Source organism: Chelonia mydas, chromosome 13 (genome assembly GCF_015237465.2).
Source record: "Chelonia mydas isolate rCheMyd1 chromosome 13, rCheMyd1.pri.v2, whole genome shotgun sequence".
Taxonomy (NCBI): Eukaryota; Metazoa; Chordata; order Testudines; family Cheloniidae; genus Chelonia; species Chelonia mydas.
In genome coordinates, this window is record NC_051253.2 from 15,928,807 (window position 1) to 15,949,763 (window position 20,957).

The 20,957-nt window shown below is 45.1% G+C and overlaps 1 protein-coding gene across 7 annotated transcripts in view; it reads left to right on the forward strand.

Annotated features, from left to right (window-relative positions):
* The window catches only part of RIPOR3 (RIPOR family member 3), a 69,322-nt gene that overhangs the window by 45,763 nt on the left and 2,602 nt on the right, over window positions 1-20,957 (forward strand). For all 7 annotated transcript variants that reach the window (XM_037915507.2, XM_037915512.2, XM_037915510.2 and 4 more), the window contains 10 exons: window positions 4,699-4,828; window positions 5,892-6,476; window positions 8,473-8,612; window positions 9,592-9,715; window positions 14,267-14,402; window positions 15,763-15,924; window positions 17,351-17,509; window positions 18,672-18,874; window positions 19,267-19,350; window positions 20,520-20,610. In XM_037915507.2, the coding sequence (XP_037771435.1) occupies window positions 4,699-4,828; window positions 5,892-6,476; window positions 8,473-8,612; window positions 9,592-9,715; window positions 14,267-14,402; window positions 15,763-15,924; window positions 17,351-17,509; window positions 18,672-18,874; window positions 19,267-19,350; window positions 20,520-20,610 (1,814 nt within the window). The remainder of the gene's footprint in view (window positions 1-4,698; window positions 4,829-5,891; window positions 6,477-8,472; window positions 8,613-9,591; window positions 9,716-14,266; window positions 14,403-15,762; window positions 15,925-17,350; window positions 17,510-18,671; window positions 18,875-19,266; window positions 19,351-20,519; window positions 20,611-20,957) is intronic.

The following is a 20,957-nucleotide window of genomic DNA, read 5'->3' on the forward strand; positions in this document are numbered from 1 at the left end:
AGCAGAAGAACGTGTGACCGCTGGGCAGCCCCATGCTGGCAGCTCCTCCCACGCGGCTGCTGTACTGCCCCAGCCCTGTCCTCGGGCAGGGCTGCTCTACAGACCCCAGGCAGGAGGACTCAGGAGATGCAGCTGTGTGGAAAGACAGGGCTGGGGGCAGGCTCTTCCTATGTCTTTCCGGTACACTGTACCAGCTATAAATATCTGACTGATACAGTGTACTGGACTGTACCACCATACTTGCACCACTGATGGTAATACTTGGCACTGTTGGTCCAGCTGTAACACTTTTTTGCCTCCAAGAAATGAGGTTTTCAACGTGGCGACTGCCCAGCTGGGAACAATGTTAATGGTGACATACATCCCCTGTGAGCGAATCTGCACCCCCAGAAGGAATCGTGATGCTTACCAGAGAATCTGCCATATTTCTCTGTGTAAGGTTTGTGCAATACCTTGGTATCCCACGAAGCAGCTTCTCTAGAGCACTTGCACATGGAATGGGCCAGCTCCTATTCTTGACAGCTTATCTGCTGAAGCTGTTTTTATACAGAGAAATATTTGCACAGTGATAAGATAAGGGTGTTTCCATTTTAAAAAATAAAACCACTCAAAATAACAGCTCTTTTCAGAGCAACAGCAGCTTTCCCCCCTAAAATGATGACTGACTAATCAAGTCCAATTGTGACACCTAAATGTCCCTCCTGGGCCAGCTTCCACCCTAATAGCGGTGGAGTGAGAGCTCTAATGGCACCTTGCTTTTTTTGGTGTTGAACTGTGCACGCTATTTTAGCTGAGATAGCTCTGATAAACCTCCTACTGCCTCCTTTGCAGACCCCAGTTGGTTGGGGTATTTTGACACTGCAGTCAGAGGTCATCAGACCTGTGCTAGTGTTAATCAAGCTAGCATGGCTAAACGTGACAGTCAAGCTGCATCGTCGAGGGCTTCATGATGCGCTGTACTAGCCTAACCAGAACTAGGGGCTCAACTCTGAACTGGCGTTGCTAGCCCCGGCTAGGATTTACAGCACCTCCTCTTCACTGCTACTTTTAGCTGGGCTAGGCATACCTGCACTAACTAGATTAAAGTTAGTGCAGGTATGCCTACCTGAGCTGTGCTCACACCTCCAGCTGTGAGAGAGACGTACCTTAAGAGCTTTGTTTAGGGGAGGAGGGTCGGAAGTTTGTGGGGGAGAGAACGTAGATGCTCTGCTGGCTTGGGAAGGGGACCCGGTCACCAGGCCAACCGAAACAGCAACGAGAATCACAAAAGGAACATTCTCCCTCAAGACTGCACCCCTCACTGGGGTGTCATGGCACCATCTGGCCCATGATGATTCCCATAATCCTGCAAGTTTGTTGGAGTGAACCCCACCAAGGCTGCCTCATTGTTTGAATGGAGTGAAGGGGGCGGGGAGGAAGAGGAATACAACCCTGACAAAAATCTTTGGTTTGACAATACCTGCCTTTTGGGACGTTCCTAATGGCAAATATGGTTGGGAAAGAGTGAATCGGACTGAACCAAGGATCAAAGCCACCCAGACAGCTCTGGACCTTGGCAAGTAGATGTAAATGTAGCACTGCTTCCCCCTGCAAATGGTAGTGGTACAGTTTAGGGCTGTGGCTGTTTCTGTGCGCTTCAGTACTACATGGGAACAGTAGGGCTAAAACTCAGATCCTGCTGCTCTAAAAGCTCAGGCTCCTACCACTTGAGATAAGGGAAAAAATCTGTCTTGTTTGCAATATAGGGTCTGGCCCAGAGGTAGGCAAACTACGGCCCACAGGCCACATCCGGCCCACAGGACCCTCCTGCCCGGCTCCTGGCCCAGGAGGCTAGTCCCTGGCCCATCCCCTGCTGTTCTCCCTCCCCCACAGCGTCAGCACACCGCGCCACCAGCGCAATACTCTGGGGGGCCAGGCAGCGCAGTTGCAGAGCCGCGGCCTGACCCGGTGCTCTGGGCAGCATGGCTGTAGCGCCGCCAGCCACCGGTGCTCCAGGCAGCGCAGTCAGGGGGAGGAAGGGGGTTGGATAGTGGGGGGTGGTGGTCAGGGGGCAGGGGTGTGGATAGGGGTTGGGGCAGTCAAAGGGCGGGGAACAGGGGGGTTGGATGGGGCAGTGGGGGGCAGTCAGGGCCAGGGGTTCCGGGGGCAGTCAGGGAACAGGGCGAAGTGGTGGTTGGATGGGGCAGGGGTCCCGGGGAGGGGCAAGTCAGGAATGAGACGGGGGGTTAGATGAGGAAGCAGGGGGCACTCATGGGTGGGGGAGCAGGGGGTGGTGGATGGGGCAGGAGTCCCGGGGGGGCTGTTGGGGTGAGAAGCGGGGGGGGGAGTCAGATAGGAGGTGGGGGCCGGGCCACGCCTGGCTGTTTGGGGAGACACAGCCTCCCCTAACCGGCCCTTAATACAATTTTGGAAACCCGATGCAGACCTCAGGCCAAAAAGTTTGCCTGCCCCTGGTCTGGCTCATAGTTGAGCAGCTCCCATTCTCTCCCATTCAGTATCATGGTCACTCTCTCTTTCTCTCTCTCACTCACGTGAGCCATGTCATCAGTTCACCCCTGTACTTCACAGTATTTTCTGGCTGATACCCTGAGATGTACTCCATAAGGGCAAATGTCTACACTGCACATTAAACCTGGGCCTGTATGACCCAGCCTTATGGACTCGGTGTTTCCAAGTCTGTGCTTGAGACTCCACAGTGCATTGTAAAGCTGGGTTTACACTTACAGGACCTGGGTCTCTCAGCCATGCTAATGTGTCTGTACTGTGCTAAGCAAACCCTCTGACTTAGATCTGTAGGTTGAGCCGTGTCCATACTGCAATATGACAGGGCTTGGACCCAAGTCACAGCAGGACTAGGGCTCTGACATAACCCCCTAGCAGGGTCCTAGGACCCAAGTCCTTGCTAACCTGAGTCAGACTGATTTGTGTGTAGACGAAGGGGAGCTGGGCTCAAATCTGAGTCAGAGCCTGGTCTTAATGTGCAGTGTAAACATACCCTTAATCTTTTTTTCTTTACTATAAGATTATATCAATCTCCTCACAGGAGGAGAATGGCCTTAGGTTGATATCATTATATCTTTACTCTGTATTCTTTATTTTTACTGCTTTGTTGCTGTATTAAAAACTAACACTGAAAGTCTTAAACAAAAGGATTCCCCAGCCCCAGCCCTCCTCCTCCTAAGAACAAAATGCCATAGATGAAAGCAATTTGCCTCTGTCAGTAAGTCCATGACGTTCTCTGGATAAAGTGCTCTTGCTGTCAGATACCCGATTTAGTTAATTTGCTGCAAAATGAGAAGGTACAGATGGCTGCTAATCTGGCTCCATAGAACTGGCCTGTTTGACAAACTCCAGCTGTGTGACACTGGTTAATTTAGCTAATTGACATGCATTAGGCTGACACTGTGATAGTGATACTTCCATGGTGGGATGACAACAGCATGTTCCAATGAGGGACACTGCTGTCTGTGCCTGAAATGTTTATATTCAGCCTTCCGCCCTTGCAATAAAAGGGAAGTAGAACTTGGCTTTGAATTGAGGGCAAAAGTCTCCATGGAACTAATTTGTGCCCACTATTGTTTGGATCGTTTCAGAACTCCCAGGGGCTCCAGTTGAGGGCAGACACCTTAGCTTTGTGGTTGGCCTTCATTTAAAATATTGCCTGTGGGATCAGAGATAATATGAACGATACATTCCCCTTGTGCACAAAAGTACACCTGAGAGGGGGGAACAAATTTAATTAAAAGTGCCCTAGCTCTATCAAGAAGGGGGGAGTCCTTGAATTTTCCTCTCTTCCTCTGCGTTGGAATGCATTGTAGGTGAAGGTTCACACAGCTTTGGCTTAGGGTGCTTCTCTGAGGAAAGAGTTCCCAGCACATGCATTTGCTGGAAAGGGGAAGAGTAGTGATCTTTTCTGGAGCGTTGAGGACAATCGGCAAGTGCTTAGAATAAGGGTTGTTGGGCTCTTTACAGCACAGACAGCATCTTATAGGGATAGGTGTGTGGAAGCTCCCTTCCCAGACACAATTGCATGAACTGCATCTCCTGCCATGCACAATGACATAACATCCCTGTGGCAACTACAGCCATTGTGTCTAAGTGTATGTAGGATCAACACTGTATTTAATTCCTTTTTACTGGCTTTTCAAGTTACAGTGTTTTGTCCTTTGTGGAAAAAGTTAGTTACACACTCCTTTTATGCTTCATTTAATATCCCCTGCCCATTTCTGGAGCACCATGCGGCCAATATACCATTCTGCTGGCCACCTGCAAGCACCCTGCCGTTCATGGGCCATAGTTGGGGAACTACTGTGTGGGATATAAGACTCCACAGAAAGAGAGGGATCTCTCATCAGACTCTGATCTGATTCTGGGAGAAAAGCCAGCTCAGATTGCTCTGCATTGATTAGGCTCTGCTGTGATAGCCATGCCTGAAGGATGAGGTTAGTCAGTACTTCTCTCTATGCAAAAGGATGATGCCCCACTATCTCCCTCTTGCAGCTCAGGTGTCAAGGAAATAAGTCAGAGGGGCCGCTTGCCTTCCTCTTCTTTTATCCTAGAGCTGAGTATTATTTAATAAACTTCAGGGACCCGAATGATGCTACGAGGCTCAAATCCCAGTGGCTGTTCCTGTTGCTAAACACCTAAATGCTTCCTGGCCTTTGATAACACTTACCCTTTTGTATTCCCTGTTCATAGCCCATTTGACACAGAGAACCTGTTTCTGTCCCCTGGAACTACTGCCAAGTTTTCTCTGGGTAGTAGGAAAAGCTCCTTATACAACTGGACCCCGCCAAACACTCCAAGCTTCAGGGAGAAATATTATCTCGTAAGTATGATGGGGGAAGTAAAACACTGTGCACAAACAGTGAACTGGGGCTGTGTGTGGGGCATCAGATTGTTGCAGAAGAGAATTGGACAGACCACAGACACAGGGCAGTATGGAGATCATTATGGGGTGTTTTATTTTTTTAATTTAACTCCTGTTGTTTTCAGTCCTATTTTAGAATCTTGAAATGCAAACATTTTTTTTCCTGCCAAATATTCCCCATGTGCAGCCAGGCATAAATTAGAGCAGTCTACACTGGGAACTGGCCAATCCCAGGAGCAGTGAACCATAGTGGTGGTTTAAAGGTGGAGTATAAAGCATCCCCTTCTCTCCCCCCTCTCCCCAGTCTAGTGCCAAGTGCAGTTCAGTTGGACCAGAGAATCTCCTGTGTTTCGAACAGAATTTACACTTAGTGTTGCTGCTTTGTTCCGTATGCTCCTGCCTCTTATTAGCACAGGCAATATGTAGCAAAGGCATGGTGTGCGTACACTCCCCTAACCTCAACACAGGTTCCCATGTCAGCCTGGCAGTCAGGTTTGTGTGCTCCTGCCAAGCCAGCAGAGGGAGTACAAAGCATTGCTTGTAGATAAGTCTTCTGCAAACAGTGGCATTATGGGGCTATGTAGTTATTTAATGTGTGTGCTGTATTTATTAATAACTAATCATGAAAACGTTTTCCAGCCAATTTAATATCATATTGTACTGGGCTGAAGGGGGGTTAGAACTGATTTGTTAGGGCCCCTTTGGAATGAAAAATGTGACAGGCAGTGGCATCTTACACTATTTTTTTAACATTCAGTTTAAAGTTCTTTAAATGTGGAGTCATCTCTGCCTGTCTTCAGTCTTCCCTGAGGCGAGATCAATGTAAATATTGGACCCATGCATGGTTTGCCCTGACAGGTCCTCCTGCTCTGGTCTGCATGGGGCTCAGAGGTTTCTCTGGCCATTATAGCTGTCTGTCACCCCAAATCTCTGCAGAAGGGTAAGGCTGAGACTCTCCATCTCTGGGTAAATCTTGTATTTATCAAGTAGCTGTACTTACACTTGACCCTATTTGTTGCAGTCTGTTTCGCAGCAACGAGTTAACCAAGGTGGCATAAACGATGAGGCGCGAGCCCCCTGCATACTGAGCTACTTGGCTGACTGTGACTTTGATGTGCATCTAAGGAATGACAACCACAGCTCTGCAGAGACTGATTCATTCAGCTTCAAGGATCAGAAAGGAACAGAAACCAGAAATGTGACTCCAGCTTCAGACCACAGGACCCTGCCATTGGTTCTTGTACAGGACACCTGTGCAGAAGGAAGACAACACAAGTCTCCAAACCACACAACTCTAGATATCCTGAAAGAGACACCCACCATGGATGGAGCTCCAAATAGCCCATCCAACCCAAGGGACATTAGCAAAGATGGCAGAGATTCCATCAGCCAGCACTGGAGTCACCAGCCAGTGGAACAAGAAAATGTCCTGTCTGTTGGTCGGAAAAGCTTGAACACTGAAGATGACATAAAACCAGCTGCAAGTGCCAAAGTAGTTGAGAAACTCCTTCAAGAAGTGTTAAATTTGCTGAAGTCACAGAATCCAGGGCAAACCCAATTGGAGGAATTGGAGTACCAAGTTTTATGCATCAGGGACAAATTAAAGGTGTGGTGTTATTTTCACCTTTGCGCAATAAGCTGTAGTTTTTGCTGTTCATCATTTTTCCTCTTACTATTCTAAAGGGCTCAAAACCACATGATGAAGTATCGATGGCTTCAAAATTTTCAGTGGCACATTCCCAAAATGTTGGTTTGACCACCAGAGCTCAGGCATTTCTCAGAAATGGCTGGAAGTCAAGAGAGCTAGCTAAGTGCAACAATATTTCAGTCTGTATAACATCTCTCATGCACTTTATCCCAACATGCTTTGCAGAGCTGAATAACAGAGGGAAGGAGAAATTAGAAAGCAGAGTATAATCAAGGCCCTGTGTTCTCTGAGCCAAACTGGACCTAAATTCTGTAGTAAGGTCCCTACATTGTGGGACACTGGTGTGGGATTCCACAGTCATTTCATTTAGATGGAGGTTTTAATGGGAAAAAACCCCCAAGAAGATTAATAAGGCAATCAGGATATTAGCCACTGTGTTTTATTTTTATATTAAATTCTACATCTGATGATACAGTCTGGGATTAGAGGAAGCACATTTCATGTTTTTTTTTTCCTGCTAAAATGATCAGCAGTGAAATTGTTGACAATGTTGGCATGTATGTTGTCATCTATAAGTTTCAGAGTGAACACCCCCTTGATGAATGGGTCAGTCCATCAGAGCTAATGTTTAAGGGCTTCTGCACCCTCAGAAAGATGACAGTTATTCATATTAAAATTCAGTTTCTGTTTAAGCATGGGCTGCTGGTGGACACTCCCTCAGGCTGACCCCACTCCTTCTGCACAAGGCCCCTTTCTGACTCCCCTTGGCAGAGCCCTGAGGGCCCCCCCTCGTTCCCACCTCCCGCGGCTGCCCCAGCTGTGCCGGCTGCCCTACCCGAGCTGTGGACCAGCCCGAGCAGCCCCGACCTCTGATCCGGCCTGAGCTGTCCCAGCCAAGCCAGTCCGAGCAGCCCTAGGCTCACCTGGGCTGTGTTGGCCAACTGACCTGAGCCCCGGGCCGGCCTGAGCAGCCCGTCACTGGCCAGAGAATGGTAAAGGCTGTGTGCCTCCCACAGCTGTCCATCTCTGCAGTCCAGGGAGATTACTGAGGAACCCGGAAGCTGAATAGCAGATACAGCCTCAGCTGCCCTGGAACCTGCATGACACATAATAATAAGTAAAACCCCACAAATGGCATCCCACGGCAGTGGCTATTATACCCGCCACCCATGTGTTTAAGGATATCTTCACGACCATATGAGACTAGAAACATTTTTCCCCCTACGTGAAAGATTCTGGAGCACAACTTTGTGGCAAAGGGTGGATTGCACTTGTAGTCCCACAGCTGTGGAATACATGAGGCCCTGTGTGTAGGCAAGAGCGAGAAGACACTGTAGGATTTCAGCTAGATCTGAGATAAGAATGTCACTGACACTGTTTTCTACTCCTACATCCTTAGCCCTCAGAAAAATTAAAAGAAAATTAAAAAAACATAAACACCCCCCCAAACCAACCCAACCACTTTCCCAAAACTTCTACCCCAAGCAGAGAAAGGGGAGAAATGCCAGACACCCCATGAAGGGGTAGGAGCACGCTATTGAAGGTGCTCAGATGCTATAGTGATGGGTGGCAGTATAAAACTGATAGCTCTAGATCTTAAGAAGGAGAAAGACAGGAAAGTTATACCAAATGGCAGGAGCTGCAGAGAAGGATGGTCTTACACTCACACTGGTGAGGTTGTAGGAAACCCAAGGAGAATTTTAAAACTGGATAAACCTTTTGAACTAGTTCCTGAAATGAATTGGCAAAGTTGTTTCAGGGTGGGGGCGATGTGGCTAAAGTGCTTTGTATGTGTGAAAGGACCAGCTCTTCTGGTGTGTTGTGGATGAGCTGATAGGAGCAAACTGTCCCGTGGTTGAATAGATGGTGATTTGTAAATCCGTATGGGTGAACTGCTGGGGGACACACCAGGATCCTTGCAAAGAACAATAGTTTATTTCCTATCTATCAACAGCTGAAGACGTCTCATCAGAAACATTCATCCATGGAGAGTCTGATGGTGGAGATGGTGCTGGAAAGTTTTGACTTTTTAAACACGGACTGCAGTGCTGATGAGCTTTCCTTATTTGGAAGCATAAGGACAGACAGTACCAGGTGAGCAGACCAATGCATCCCATTGAGGGGCTGGAGGGATTAGAAGGAGGAAGATTAGGAGTTAAATACACTGAACTCAGTTAGGCAATGACTGTGTAGTGGGGGGAGGTTGGTGCCCAGGGTGTGGACACCCAGGAGAGAGAGGAATTGTTTAGGATACTAAGAAACGTACAACTCAGTCAGAGCAATAAATGGGTTGAAATGCGGGAATGTTTAGGCTGAATATCTGGAAAAGCCTTCCTCCTACTAGGCTGAAGAATGGGATAGTTGGGATATTTAAAACTTCAGCAAACAGATGTATGGGTATGATGAGGAACAGTTTTGCAAGGGAACAGGCCAGGAGCAGCTCACAGGTCTCTTCTACTGGGTTCTGTTTCATATTTGTGACCCTTGCTCATAACACTCAAACTTACCCTTTGGGGTTGTGATCCTGAGAGGTGCTGAGTAGCCCCAGATAGACCAGACTGTAAAGCATCCTTGAGTTGGAGTTGCTAGAGAACAAGGTGTTTTTATTTTGCTTTTGCAATACGTCCTTCCAAATGGGCCAGCCATTCAACACACATTATCGATGGCAGTGTCTTGTTTGGATGGTGGTCCTCACAAAAACGAGGTCACAGGATTAGCTGACATACTGTTGCCTTCCTGACATGAGAATTAGAGATTTAAATCCCCATCTTCACCTTTGTAGGAAGTTTACACACAACCAAGATTGTTAACAGGCTTACTGCTCCTATAGAGCATCAGTTATTTGTCAAAAGTGGTGACCACTTTGGTGAGTTTGGGGATTATTACTGAGAAGACAGGAAGAGAAACTTTCACATTCATTTGTTGAAGATATAGGAGTTAATGGCTAGAGGTGCCTTGTGGGTTTTTAAACAACTTTTAATTTTTTCTTGGTGTTTTAGATCCTTCTGCTTCACTGCACACAATGGCTGGTTAACATTAACTACTTGTTCCCCTTTCTTAACTTCTCTAACAGCACTTACAATGACAATATACTGGGCTATGACAGGAAAACAGAAACGAAAGAATTAACCACAGGGAATGATGATTTAGACAAACTTCTGATAGTTCATCTGCAGTTGTGCAAAGCTCTCTTGCAGGTAAGGAATGGCGTATGGATGAACCCATTTGCAGTGGATTGATACTGGCCCAGATCCCGGGAGGCAGTGCAGGCACTTTGCATTGTGCAACGGGCACAAAGCTGGCATAGCCAGCCCTATGAGAATCCCCCTAGCACAGACTTCTCTGGTAGCATAGTGTGGGAGTAACGGTTTCTATGCCAGACCCTTCTTCTCTGGCTGTTGGTGAAGGGGACATGGTTGGAGTGAAAGCTGGCATGGCTGGGACATACTTCTGCCCCAGCACTTGCTGCTCTATTTGCCTCTCACATCCAAGGGCAGCCTTCAGGCTAGTTTAAGGCAAGTATAAGGCAGGCTTCAGGCTACCCTGATTTATGCTGGAAACCAGCCCTTCACTCAGTTGGTGCAGGATCAGGGAGTGCAACACCCATCTTTTCCCCCATTCTTGAGTTGCACTGTGTACTCCATGGCCATAGCTGAGGATCTGGGTCATCATTTATAACCACCAAGCAAAGACAGAACTGGCGATTTATGAGGTTATGTTATAAAGTGGAATGACTAAGAATGGAACTGCAGATCACTTGAGCCAGATTTTCAAACTACAATGCACAGACCTATGTAAAGGGAAATCAGGTGGGCATAAACAGCTTCTGCAAAACTGGACCTTTTTTGATGGAGTAGGAATTAATAGGTCTGCACTCAGAAGACTTATGCATGGTGAGCTGGCTATGAATGAAGTAGGACAGGTTTGGATTGAACTGCATATTGATTGGCAAAAGACCAATTTTTCAGAGAGAAAATTTGGTATCACTGGAATAAAATAGCCGGTATCCAGGGTAAGTAATGATGATTTCTCTAGAACAGTCGTTCTCAAACAGAGTACCAGGGCCCCCTAGGGAGCCTCGAGCAGGTTTCAGGCGGGACTCCAAGCAGGGCCAGTATTAGACTCGCTGGGGGCCAGAAATCCGAAGCCCCACCCGGGGCTGAAGCTGAAGACTGAGCAAGATATCTTAGTGGGGGCCCCTGTGGTGTGGGGTCCCAGGCAATTGCCCTGCTTGCTACCCCCTAACACTGACTCTGGCTTTTATATGCAGAAAACCAGTTGTTGTGGCACAGGTGGGCTCTGGAGTCTTTATAGCATGTTGGGGGGGCCTCAGAAAGAAAAAGGCTCGGAACCTCTGCTCTAGAACACCTCTGGGACTCGTAGGTGCTGAACAGCCACAATCCCTATTCATTTCACTAGGAGTAGTGGGTGCTCAGCATCAGCTAGGATCAGGCCCTGAAGCACAAAAGGCTTTCTACAAGGATTACTCTACACATCAGTACAATACATCAACCTTGGGCTGCTATTGAACCATGTACAGCAATGTTAAAACCATTTCAGATGGGAAGAGAAGACTTTCCAGTTCAGAGAGAGATGCAAAATGTAATCATAAGACCGGAAGGGACCCTCAAGAGGTCATCTAGTCCAGTCCCTTGCACTCAGGGCAGGACTAAGTATTATCGAGACCATCCCCTGCTCTTAAAAATCTCCAATGATGGAGATTCCACAACCTCCCTAGGCAATTTATTCCAGTGCTTAACCACCCTGCCAGTTAGGAAGTTTTTCCTAATGTCCAACCTAACTAGGGTGACCATATTTTCCCAAAGGAAAAATGGGACACCCCATGGGGCCGGCCCGAGGCCCTCCTCTCCCCTCATGCATGGGGCAGCCCAAGCCCCCCTGCCACCCACCCATGTGGGACTGGTCTGGCCCAAGACGCTGTCCTGAGCCCTCCCTCCTGCACGGGGCTGGCATTTCCGCTTGCCCCCGAGCATGTTCCTCCGTGCCCCACTAGGGGTCGCAACCCACTTTTTTTTTTTTTTTTTGGCAAAACTGGGCATTTGTCCAGTTTGCTCTTGCCAAATGATGATAAATTGGCAAGAACAAACTGGACAAATGCCCAGTTTTGCCAAAAGAAGTCGGGACGGCCAGGACAAGGCTTAAGAAAGGGACTGTCCCAGCCGAAACAGGATGCATGGTCACTCTAAACCTAACCCATCCTTGCTGCACTTTAAGCCCATTGCTTCTTGTCCTATCTGCAGAGGTTAAGGAGAACAATTTTTCTCCCTCTTCCTTATAACAGTCTTTTACATACTTGAAAACTGTTATCATGTCCCCTCTGTCTTCTCTTTTCCAGACTAAACAAACACAATTTTTTCAAGCTTCCCTCATAGGTCATGTTTTCTAGACCTTTAATCATTTGTGTTGTTCTTCTCTGGACTTTCTCCAATTTGTCCACATCTTTCCTGAAATGCGGCGCCCAGAACTGGACACTATACTCCAGCTGAGGCCTAATCAGCATGGAGTAGAAGAATTGCTGTTTGTGTCTTGCTTACAACACTCCTGCTAATACATCCCAGAATGATGGGTGGTTTGTTTTTTTTTCCAACAGTGTTACACTGTTGACTCTCATTTAGTTTGTGATCCTCTATGACCCTGCAAATCCCTTTCCACAGTACTCCTTCCTAGGCAGCCATTTCCCATTTTGTATGTGTGCAAATGATTGTGTCTTCCTAAGTGGAGTGCTTTGCATTTGTCCTTATTGAATTTCATCCTATTTACTTCCGACCAGTTCTCCAGTAGGTCCAGATCATTTTGAATTTTAATCCTATCCTCCAAAGGACTTACAACCCCTCCCAGCTTGGTATCATCCGCAGACTTTATAAGTGTACTTTCTAAGCTATTCTCTAAATCATTGATGAAGATATTGAACAGAACTGGACCCAGCACTGATTCCTGCGGGACCCCACTTAATATGTGCTTCCAGCTTGACTGTGATCTACTGATAACTACTCGCTGGGAACAGTTTTCCAACCAGTTATGCATCCATCTTATAGTAGCTCCATCTAGCTTGTATTTCCCTAGTTTGTTTATGAGGAGGTCATGAGAGACAGTATCAAAAACCTTACTAAAGTCAAGATATACCACATCTACCGCTTCTCCTCTATCCACAAGGCTTGTTATCCTGTCAAAGAAAGCTATTAGGTTGGTTTGACACAACTTCTTCTTGACAAATCCATGCTGACTGTTACTTATCACCTTACTATCTTCTAGGTGTTCGCAAATTATTTGCTCCATTATCTTTCCAGGAACTGAAGTAAAGCTAAGTGGTCTGTAAATCCCTGGGTTGTCCTGATTTCCCTTTTTATAGATTGGCACTATATTTGCCTTTTTCCAGTCCTCTGGAAACTCTCCCATCTTCGATGACTTTTTGAAGATAATCACTAATGGCTCAGATATCTCCTCAGTCAGCTCCTTGAGTATTCTAGGATGGATTTCATCAGGCCCTGGTAACTTGAAGACATCTAACTTTACGTAATTTTTAGCTTGTTTTTTCCCTATTTTAGCCTCTGATGCTACCTCCACATTCACTATGTTAGACGTCCAATTGCTACTAACCTTTTTGATGAAAACTGAAACAAACAGATCATTTAGCACTTCTGCCATTTCCACATTTTCTGTTATTGTTCCCCTCTCCCGCCTTTGAGTAATGGGCCTACCCTGTCCTTGGTCTTCCTCTTGCTTCTAATGTATTTGTAGGATGTTACCCTCTATGTCTCTAGCTAGTTTAATCTCGTTTTGTGCCTTGGCCTTTCTAATTTTGTGTCTACATATTTGTGTTATTTGTTTATATTCATCCTTTTTAATTTGACCTAGTTTCCACTTTTGGTAGGAGTCTTTTTTTTTTTTTTGAGTTTCAGATTATTGTAGGTCTGCTGGTTAAGCCAGAGTGGTCTCTTGCCATACTTCCTATCTTTCCTACGCAGTGGGATAGTTTGCTCTTGTGCCCTTAATAATGTCTCTTTGAAAAACTGACAACTCTCTTGAACTGTTTTTGTCCCCTTGGACTTGCTTCTCATGGGAATCTTACCTACCAACTCCCTGAGTTTGCTAAAGTCTGCCTTCTTGAAATCCATAACCTTTATTGTGCTGTTTCCCCTCTTATCGTTCCTTAGAATCATGAACTCTACCATTTCATGATCATTTTCACCTATGCTGCCTTCCACTTTCAAATTCTCAACCAGTTCCTCCCTATTTGTCAAAATCAGATCTAGAACAGCCTCTCCCCTAGTAGCTTTCTCCACCTTCTGAAATAAAAGAATTGTCTCCAGTACATTCTAAGAACTTGTTGGATAATCTGTGCCCTGCTGTGTTATTTTCCCAACAGATGTCTGGATAGTTGAAGTCCCACATCACCACTGAATCCTGTGCTTTGGATGATTTTGTTAGTTGTTTAAAAAAAGCCTCATGCACCTCTTCTTCCTGGTTAGATGGTCTGTAGTAGACCCTACTATGACATCACTCTTGTTTTTTACCCCTTTTATCCTTATCCACAGACTTTCAACAAGTCTGTCTCCTATTTCCATCTCATCCAAGACACAATGCGAAAAGTGGATTTCTGTGAGAGGCAGTTGTCTTCCCCACTGGCTGTTGGAGAGTTGAGCTCTGAAAGTCAGGGGGTTCAGCACTTCTTCAGTTTGCTCAATGCTTTAATCTCAGCCACTGAGGAAAAGTACACTTTGTTTCAGAAACTGGTTTCGCCAAACATAGCCCGAATTGTCCAGGAGAGCCTTCTGGAAGAAGTGTCACGGCAGAAACAAGTGCTGGAAACTGTTTCAAAGCTCTGTGTTCTGGAAGCTCGGAGCTTCACCTCTGTTGAAGAGGGTGAGTAATGTGTGTGTGATGCCAAGGCATATGTAGGAGACCAGAGAGGCCCAGATAACATGGCTCTCACCTCGTATGACAAATCAGGGATTGATTCTGAAGGCTTTTAAATAAATTCTGAGTCAAAGCAGCTTTTATGGGTAGGTTATAAACCCTAACAGCTGGGACTCAGCTCTTTCTTGGTTAGAAAGGAAAGGGTTTTTAGAATTATTGCCTGGGGCAGCAATTAACTTGACCCTGTATGTACCAAGTAAACCATAGAGCTTGCGTATTTCATGTAAAAGGGCTTCCCCCACCCCATACAAAGGGGGTCATAAGTGTTCTGAATTTTGCATTTGAAGGATTTTCAAAAGTGCTCAACATTGGCTTAACTCAACTCCCTTTAAAATGGATGATAAAATTCCCACTGAGTCCAGGGGGATCAGAGTTAAGCCAACAGTGACCACTTTTGAAAATCCTAAATTTTTGGTTTCAAGGAAAATGGGTAATTATTTGAGGCCAGTTTAGGCACCTAAACATGCAGATAGGCATCCAGTAGGATTTTCAAAACTAGGTGCATATTTGTATTTTTAGGTGCCTAAATGCCTTTAAAAATCTGGCTCTTGGACATCAACATTATCCCTCCCTAGCAAAAGGGAGTGAGTGAAATAGCAACACAAATGAGATTATTAGATACTGAACGATGCAGGTTTTTATTGTGGTGATCCAAATTAAACTGTTGACCAGCCCCCACAGGCCTTACTCAGAAAAACTCCCTTGAAATCCAGGGGAATTTTGCCTAAGCAAGGACTGTTGGATTAGGCCCCACATTTGGATTTGAGAAGGAATTAGCCCCTAGGGAAGAGGAGCAGGGGCTTTTTTACTTGCCCTCTAGAACATGGAGGTGATTTTATGATTGTAGGTCTTTGCTCATCCTACCACCTAACACACAACCCTTTTATCTTGCAAAATGCTGTCGTAGGCTGTCTGCAATCCTAATAGGTTGATCATGGTCCAATGAGATAATTTAGGATGCTAGAGAAGGGGAATCCCTAGTAGAGCACAGTCCATGTCCCTGCAAAGGCATGAGCTAGGAGCATGATAGACCTCTCACTTACACGCTGGTATGAGCGTAGAGCCTAATCCAAAGCTCACTGAAGTTTATGGAAAGACTCCCATTGACTTTAGTGGGCTTTGGATCAGGTCCTCAGTGAATCTTTAATAAATTGGCAATAAAATTAAGTTGTAAGGAAATCCATCTACGGAATGTAAAAAAAAAAATGACGTTCATACATTTGTTAGCCATCCCAACTGGTGTCTCATGTCTCATTTAAAATGCACTCCAGCTCACTTGCTGACTTTGTAAAACTTTATTCTACAGTTATTCACAAGGCGAAAAAGCACAAGCAGTGTCTGAAAATCTGGAGTGAATTCACAGAGCCAGGAAATATCTTGTTCTGTTCATCGGAAAAATTCCAGAATCCACTGAAATATGTATTAATGTTCAAAGTGAAGGAGAAATATCCAGGACACGTAGAAGCAGGTACCAGTCAATTAGCAGAAGATAAGGCACCTAATTTTATTTGTACACTGAGTTTAAGGTTGTCCCTGTAGGTTTTTTAAAATGACATAGAACTTGTTCTTTGTAAACTATATTTAAAATTCAGGCTCTATCTCCTTGATTTATTACTTATACTATAAAATGACCATAGCACTCTGCACACGTAGCTTGAAGAGTCATTACTTCTCTCCCATGACATTATGGACTGTTAGATTAATGTTTTGTAATAATTTTGGGTGGGATTTACCAAATCACATGAGGGGGTTAGGAGTCAATAGGAGTTAGAAACCTGACTCGTTGGGCACTCTTGAAAATCCCTCCCTTCTATTTGATATACCAAAGAAGTTACAATCAAAAATTGCAGGCATTTAATCGCTAAGATAATTATGAATGCTGTGTTCTATCTTCTGAGTTACACACATCTCAGAAAGTCACTGAGTTACTGTTATTTCTTGTATTGGCAGTGGTGTCCAGAGACCCCTATTGGGATGAGAGCCCTGTTTCGCTAGGTGCTGTACAAACATGAGGCAGACATAGGCCCAGATCTTCAAAGGTATTTAGGTGCCTAACTCCCAGAATCTGGGCCATCATCCATATCCTGTAGAGTTTATCATTTAAGTATTCTGTATGTCACTCAGTGGTCTTGTGGTGATGTGTGAACACTGCAAGTAAAGTTCAGTACAGACTCTGCTGCAAAGGGGTGTGCTCACGCGCACCCACACTCACAGTGCCCCCCATTGTAGAAGAGAGAAAACAAAATTGATAAAAACTGACTAAAAGACAGACACAAACAACATCTGACATTAGGACTTACATTTTGGATGACCCCTTTCATTTAGATTTTAATCCCAACACTGAATGCACAATATGGCCAAGAATTCCCACAGGATGATCTTTCTAAACAAAGGAATTGCCCTTACACAACCATGGTTTTTCCAAAGGGCTTCTAAACATGTGCACAGAGCACTGCTTTGTTTTATATGGTAAAATCATGATACTCTGCTTTACAGATGGGGAAACTGAGGCCCAGAAAGGTTTAGTGGCTCTTTCAGGGTCACACAGCTAGTTCCTGAGTCCCTGCATTAATCTTCTTAGACCAGGCTGCCTTGTTTTTGTTACCAACTACAGACCTGATTCAAAGTCTGTTAAGTCAATACAAAAACTCCTGTTGACTTCAGTGGGTGTTGGATGAGGTCTGTTTTGTACTTTGGCTGGAATTTTCAGCAGAGGGTGGGGCCTGTCTTCTACTGAATTTCAGTGAAATTTAGGCCCCTACTTCCTTATGTTCCTCTGAAAATTCCAGTCTTCAACGTCTTCTTGTTAAAACTGTAAATGAAATGCATGAGTGCAAAGTGTCCTGCCCCTCAGCAGGCCTTCTTTGTTTGCTCTTCTCTGCATGTCTGTTCAGTGCTGCGAAGGCTGCTGGAGCAGATAGTCACCTGCAGCGGGTTGCTCCCCTCTGGGAGCCCCCCTGAAGAACTGCTTACCTTATTCCAGTTTCACAGCTACCTGGAGAAAGAGCATGTTACCAACCTGGAGAAGCACTTGGCAGAACTCATCAAAGAAGGTAATGGCAGGCTGCCAGGTACTGCACTCAGACAAACAACCCTCAGGCTAGCTAGTTGGCTGCTGGAATGGCTTATGGGGCTGTATCTGTTCCAATCCCCAAGGGATAATTTTTTAAAGTAAGGATACAACCCTACCATAATACAATTCTCCTCACTATGCCCATGCAGTTTTTGCCTTCCCTGCTCTAATTAAATCAGGCTATAGCTAGACAGGTAAGGAACAGATTTGATGCAAATATTTAGCTCAAGTGTCTGGCTTAGGTCTCAAAGTCTGCAATATAAGGAGAGACCAAACTGGCCGCACAGTAAGCTGCTGTGTTGCACAGCTGAGTAGATGGTTTATGGTATCGCATGGTCATAATGGCAGTGATGAGAGACAGATCAGTGGCATTAAGATTCCAGGAGTAACTAATATGCATTTGCTGAGAGCACTACTGTCATGCTGAAACCCAGTCCACCCAGTACTTTGAAAATCTGACCGTGGCAGATACTGGGGTAATTTCATTTCCTCTGGGCCATTCATGCCTGCTCAGTATGTTAACACGAAGGTGTAGGAAGTTTGTCTATCGCGTGTAGGGTTTCAAAAGGACAGTGTGCTGCATTATTTTTAAAACAAGGCATATTATTTTCTCTCTATAGTACAGTTACGCTCCTCCTAACCAGTACAGCCTTATCTTTCACAGATGCTTATTTTAACTTTTCAGTTTCCCCTCTCTTTTAGTAATAGTCAAATTGTCATTCTTCCAAAAGGTTTCCGATTCACCGAATCGGTTTTTATTAATTTAGCACCTATGGACCTCAGTCAAAAATCAGGGCCCTATTTTGCTAGGCACTGTGCATACATATTGTAAAAACATAGCCGCAGCCTCAGGGAGTTTACAAGCTAGGTTTATGCGGAGATGAAAAGGACAAACTGGGGGAAGAAGGGAGGATAAGAGAATGGTAAAAGGAGCATGTTTGGTGCAGACTAGCAGTACTTGCAGCTCACCTCTTACCTAGTCATGTACCTCGCAAAGTATTTTCAGGACAGCCTTGCTCAGTAGTGATGTTAATAAGGGGCACACGTCAGAGGTAGGAGACAAAATTGGAAGGGACTTCTCAAAACCAACTCTCTATAGACACTGCACACAGTTGTAGCTGAACTGATTCTTCCATTTGTAGTGATGCTCATTGAGGAGCTACAGTGTCCTGGGCGACTTAAGAAAATCAAGAAACTAAAAGGAAAGCGACTGAGCCAGCTCCAGCCTCTGCCCCAAACTTTACGGCTGCTTGGGATTCTGCAGTTAGATGACAACCGCCACGTCAGCAAAGCAGCAACGGCCTGTCTCTCTCGGGCGGCAACAAATAAGAATTTCAGGGAGAAGGTATTAACTGAATTGGGCCACTTCATGGTTTCTCACCTGTTTTCAGAGTGAGATGCTATAATTCAAGGAATCCAATCTCCCTGAGAGCAGCAGTATTTTGGGGGGAAGGAGTTATACTTTGCACCCTGCTTCTAGGAAGCTCTCACCCTGCACCCACTGGGGTAGCAGATGTTGAGTTAAGGATCAACACTCTGTTCGGTTCTAACCTGCACTATTGACACCCGCCATATTCCACCCCAGAGACTGCTGCCTTTCAGCATCAGAAGTTATTCTTGTGTGTTGTTTGATCAGTTTCAAATAGGTAAAGCAGCACTGGATCTCAGTCCACTTGGCATGCAGAACACTCGAGAAGTTATTTGCAGGGTAACCAATCACTCAATCTTATTTTCTAGGCTCTGCTTTTTTACACGGATATTTTAGCTGAGTGTGATGCAAAAATACAGCAAGCTGCATGTCTGGCTCTCAAAAACCTCAGAGTAAGTGTGTTTGACTGGGTAACTGGATTTTTATCATGTGGGGCTGTGTCCAGTTGTATGGCCAAAGGTTCATCTTAATTTTTTCTGGTGGGCATTGTTCAGATTTTTCTTTAAATTACCTCATATATATGAGGAAACTGGGGTTTTCTTTAGCTCCGAATGGTTTTTGCTGCTACTTGAGGCAACCAGCAGAGAGAGCAATGGTCATGTAAATCCTATTCGAACCAGGACAACAACTAGAGTATAGAGAGTAGACACAATGAACATTCTTAGTTACCACTTCACTCTTAATAGGGAGAAGAGTTGGGTTGGAAAACAGGTTCTGATTGGAAAGACATTTTAGCTTCTAGCAAGGTACTAACAATGGAATCAAGCACAGAATAGAGTTTGTGCTCTTGCTTTAAGATTGGCTGAATACATTTCTAATCCTGCTTTGAGAGTAACTGCTCATCAACAATCCCAGCATGCTCCAGGCTCTCGTCTTTTAAAAAAATCTGTCCGCTTTCTGTCTTAAGTTACCAGCAGAATTCAACACAAATTAGCAGAACTTTTCCTGCACAGAGGGGAGTCAAATCCTTCCAATAACTTTCATAACCAGTTATTTTGCACATAAGCAACTACTGTCAGCACAACTCTTTGCATTTCCTTATTTAAAAAAAAAAAAAATCACAAGATAGACCAAGCCACTAACTCTTACTTTTTAGGAATGACTGATAGAAAGCCGTCTTGGGCCCTTTGTGTCTGCAACTGTGTGATAACTTGGCTGACTCAGTGCTCTTCGGGCCTGGTTCACCATTGCATTACTTGCAGTTTCAATGGAGTTACACTGGCATAAAACTGAAGTACAATACTGGAGTAATGCAGTGGTAAATCACATCCTATATCTTCAAAACTTTAATCCTTTGAGTCTAGGCTAGAAGGTGGCAAACTTATGCCTACGCTAAGAAAACCAACCTATAGCCAATTCGGGAGGATGGGGAGGGGGTTGGGGGGAAGGGAAAACAACCATTTTAGAATTGAGATACAAGAAGAGATGGCAGTTGAACAGCTGGTGCATGTCTGCGTATTTATGCAACAGATAGTACCTTGGTGTTATGGTGGGAAAACTGTTTGAGAGAAATGATCAAGATTAAATAGATAATGCTGCAGTTTTTTCTTATCCCAAACAGGCCATAGAAAGCATTGAGCAGATTGCCAGCCTGTGTCAGTCTGAAGCAGAGGATGTACGGAACGCTGCCAGGGAAACAACGCTGTCATTTGGTAAATGTTTACTGCAGCTTTAAATAAAGATGCTGAAAGGAGAGAGACAGATGAGCTATTAAGAAAACAAAATAGGCCTAAAGTTTTACCAACATGCGTCAGCAAAAGAATGCGTTTAAGGCGGAGATAACAGGTTTTATGACACACTGGGTCAGAACATTACAATAATCTTAATACAACATACATGCTAAGTCTTTCAAGGCTTTGTATATATACAGGCCCAGAAGACAGCTTGAGGGGGAAGTGCTGTACAAACTATTAACCATTGTAAAGGGACAGTGAGCATCAAGATAATTTCAGGTAACAAACAAGGCATAAAATTAAAGATATTCCAGCATTGCTGTCAA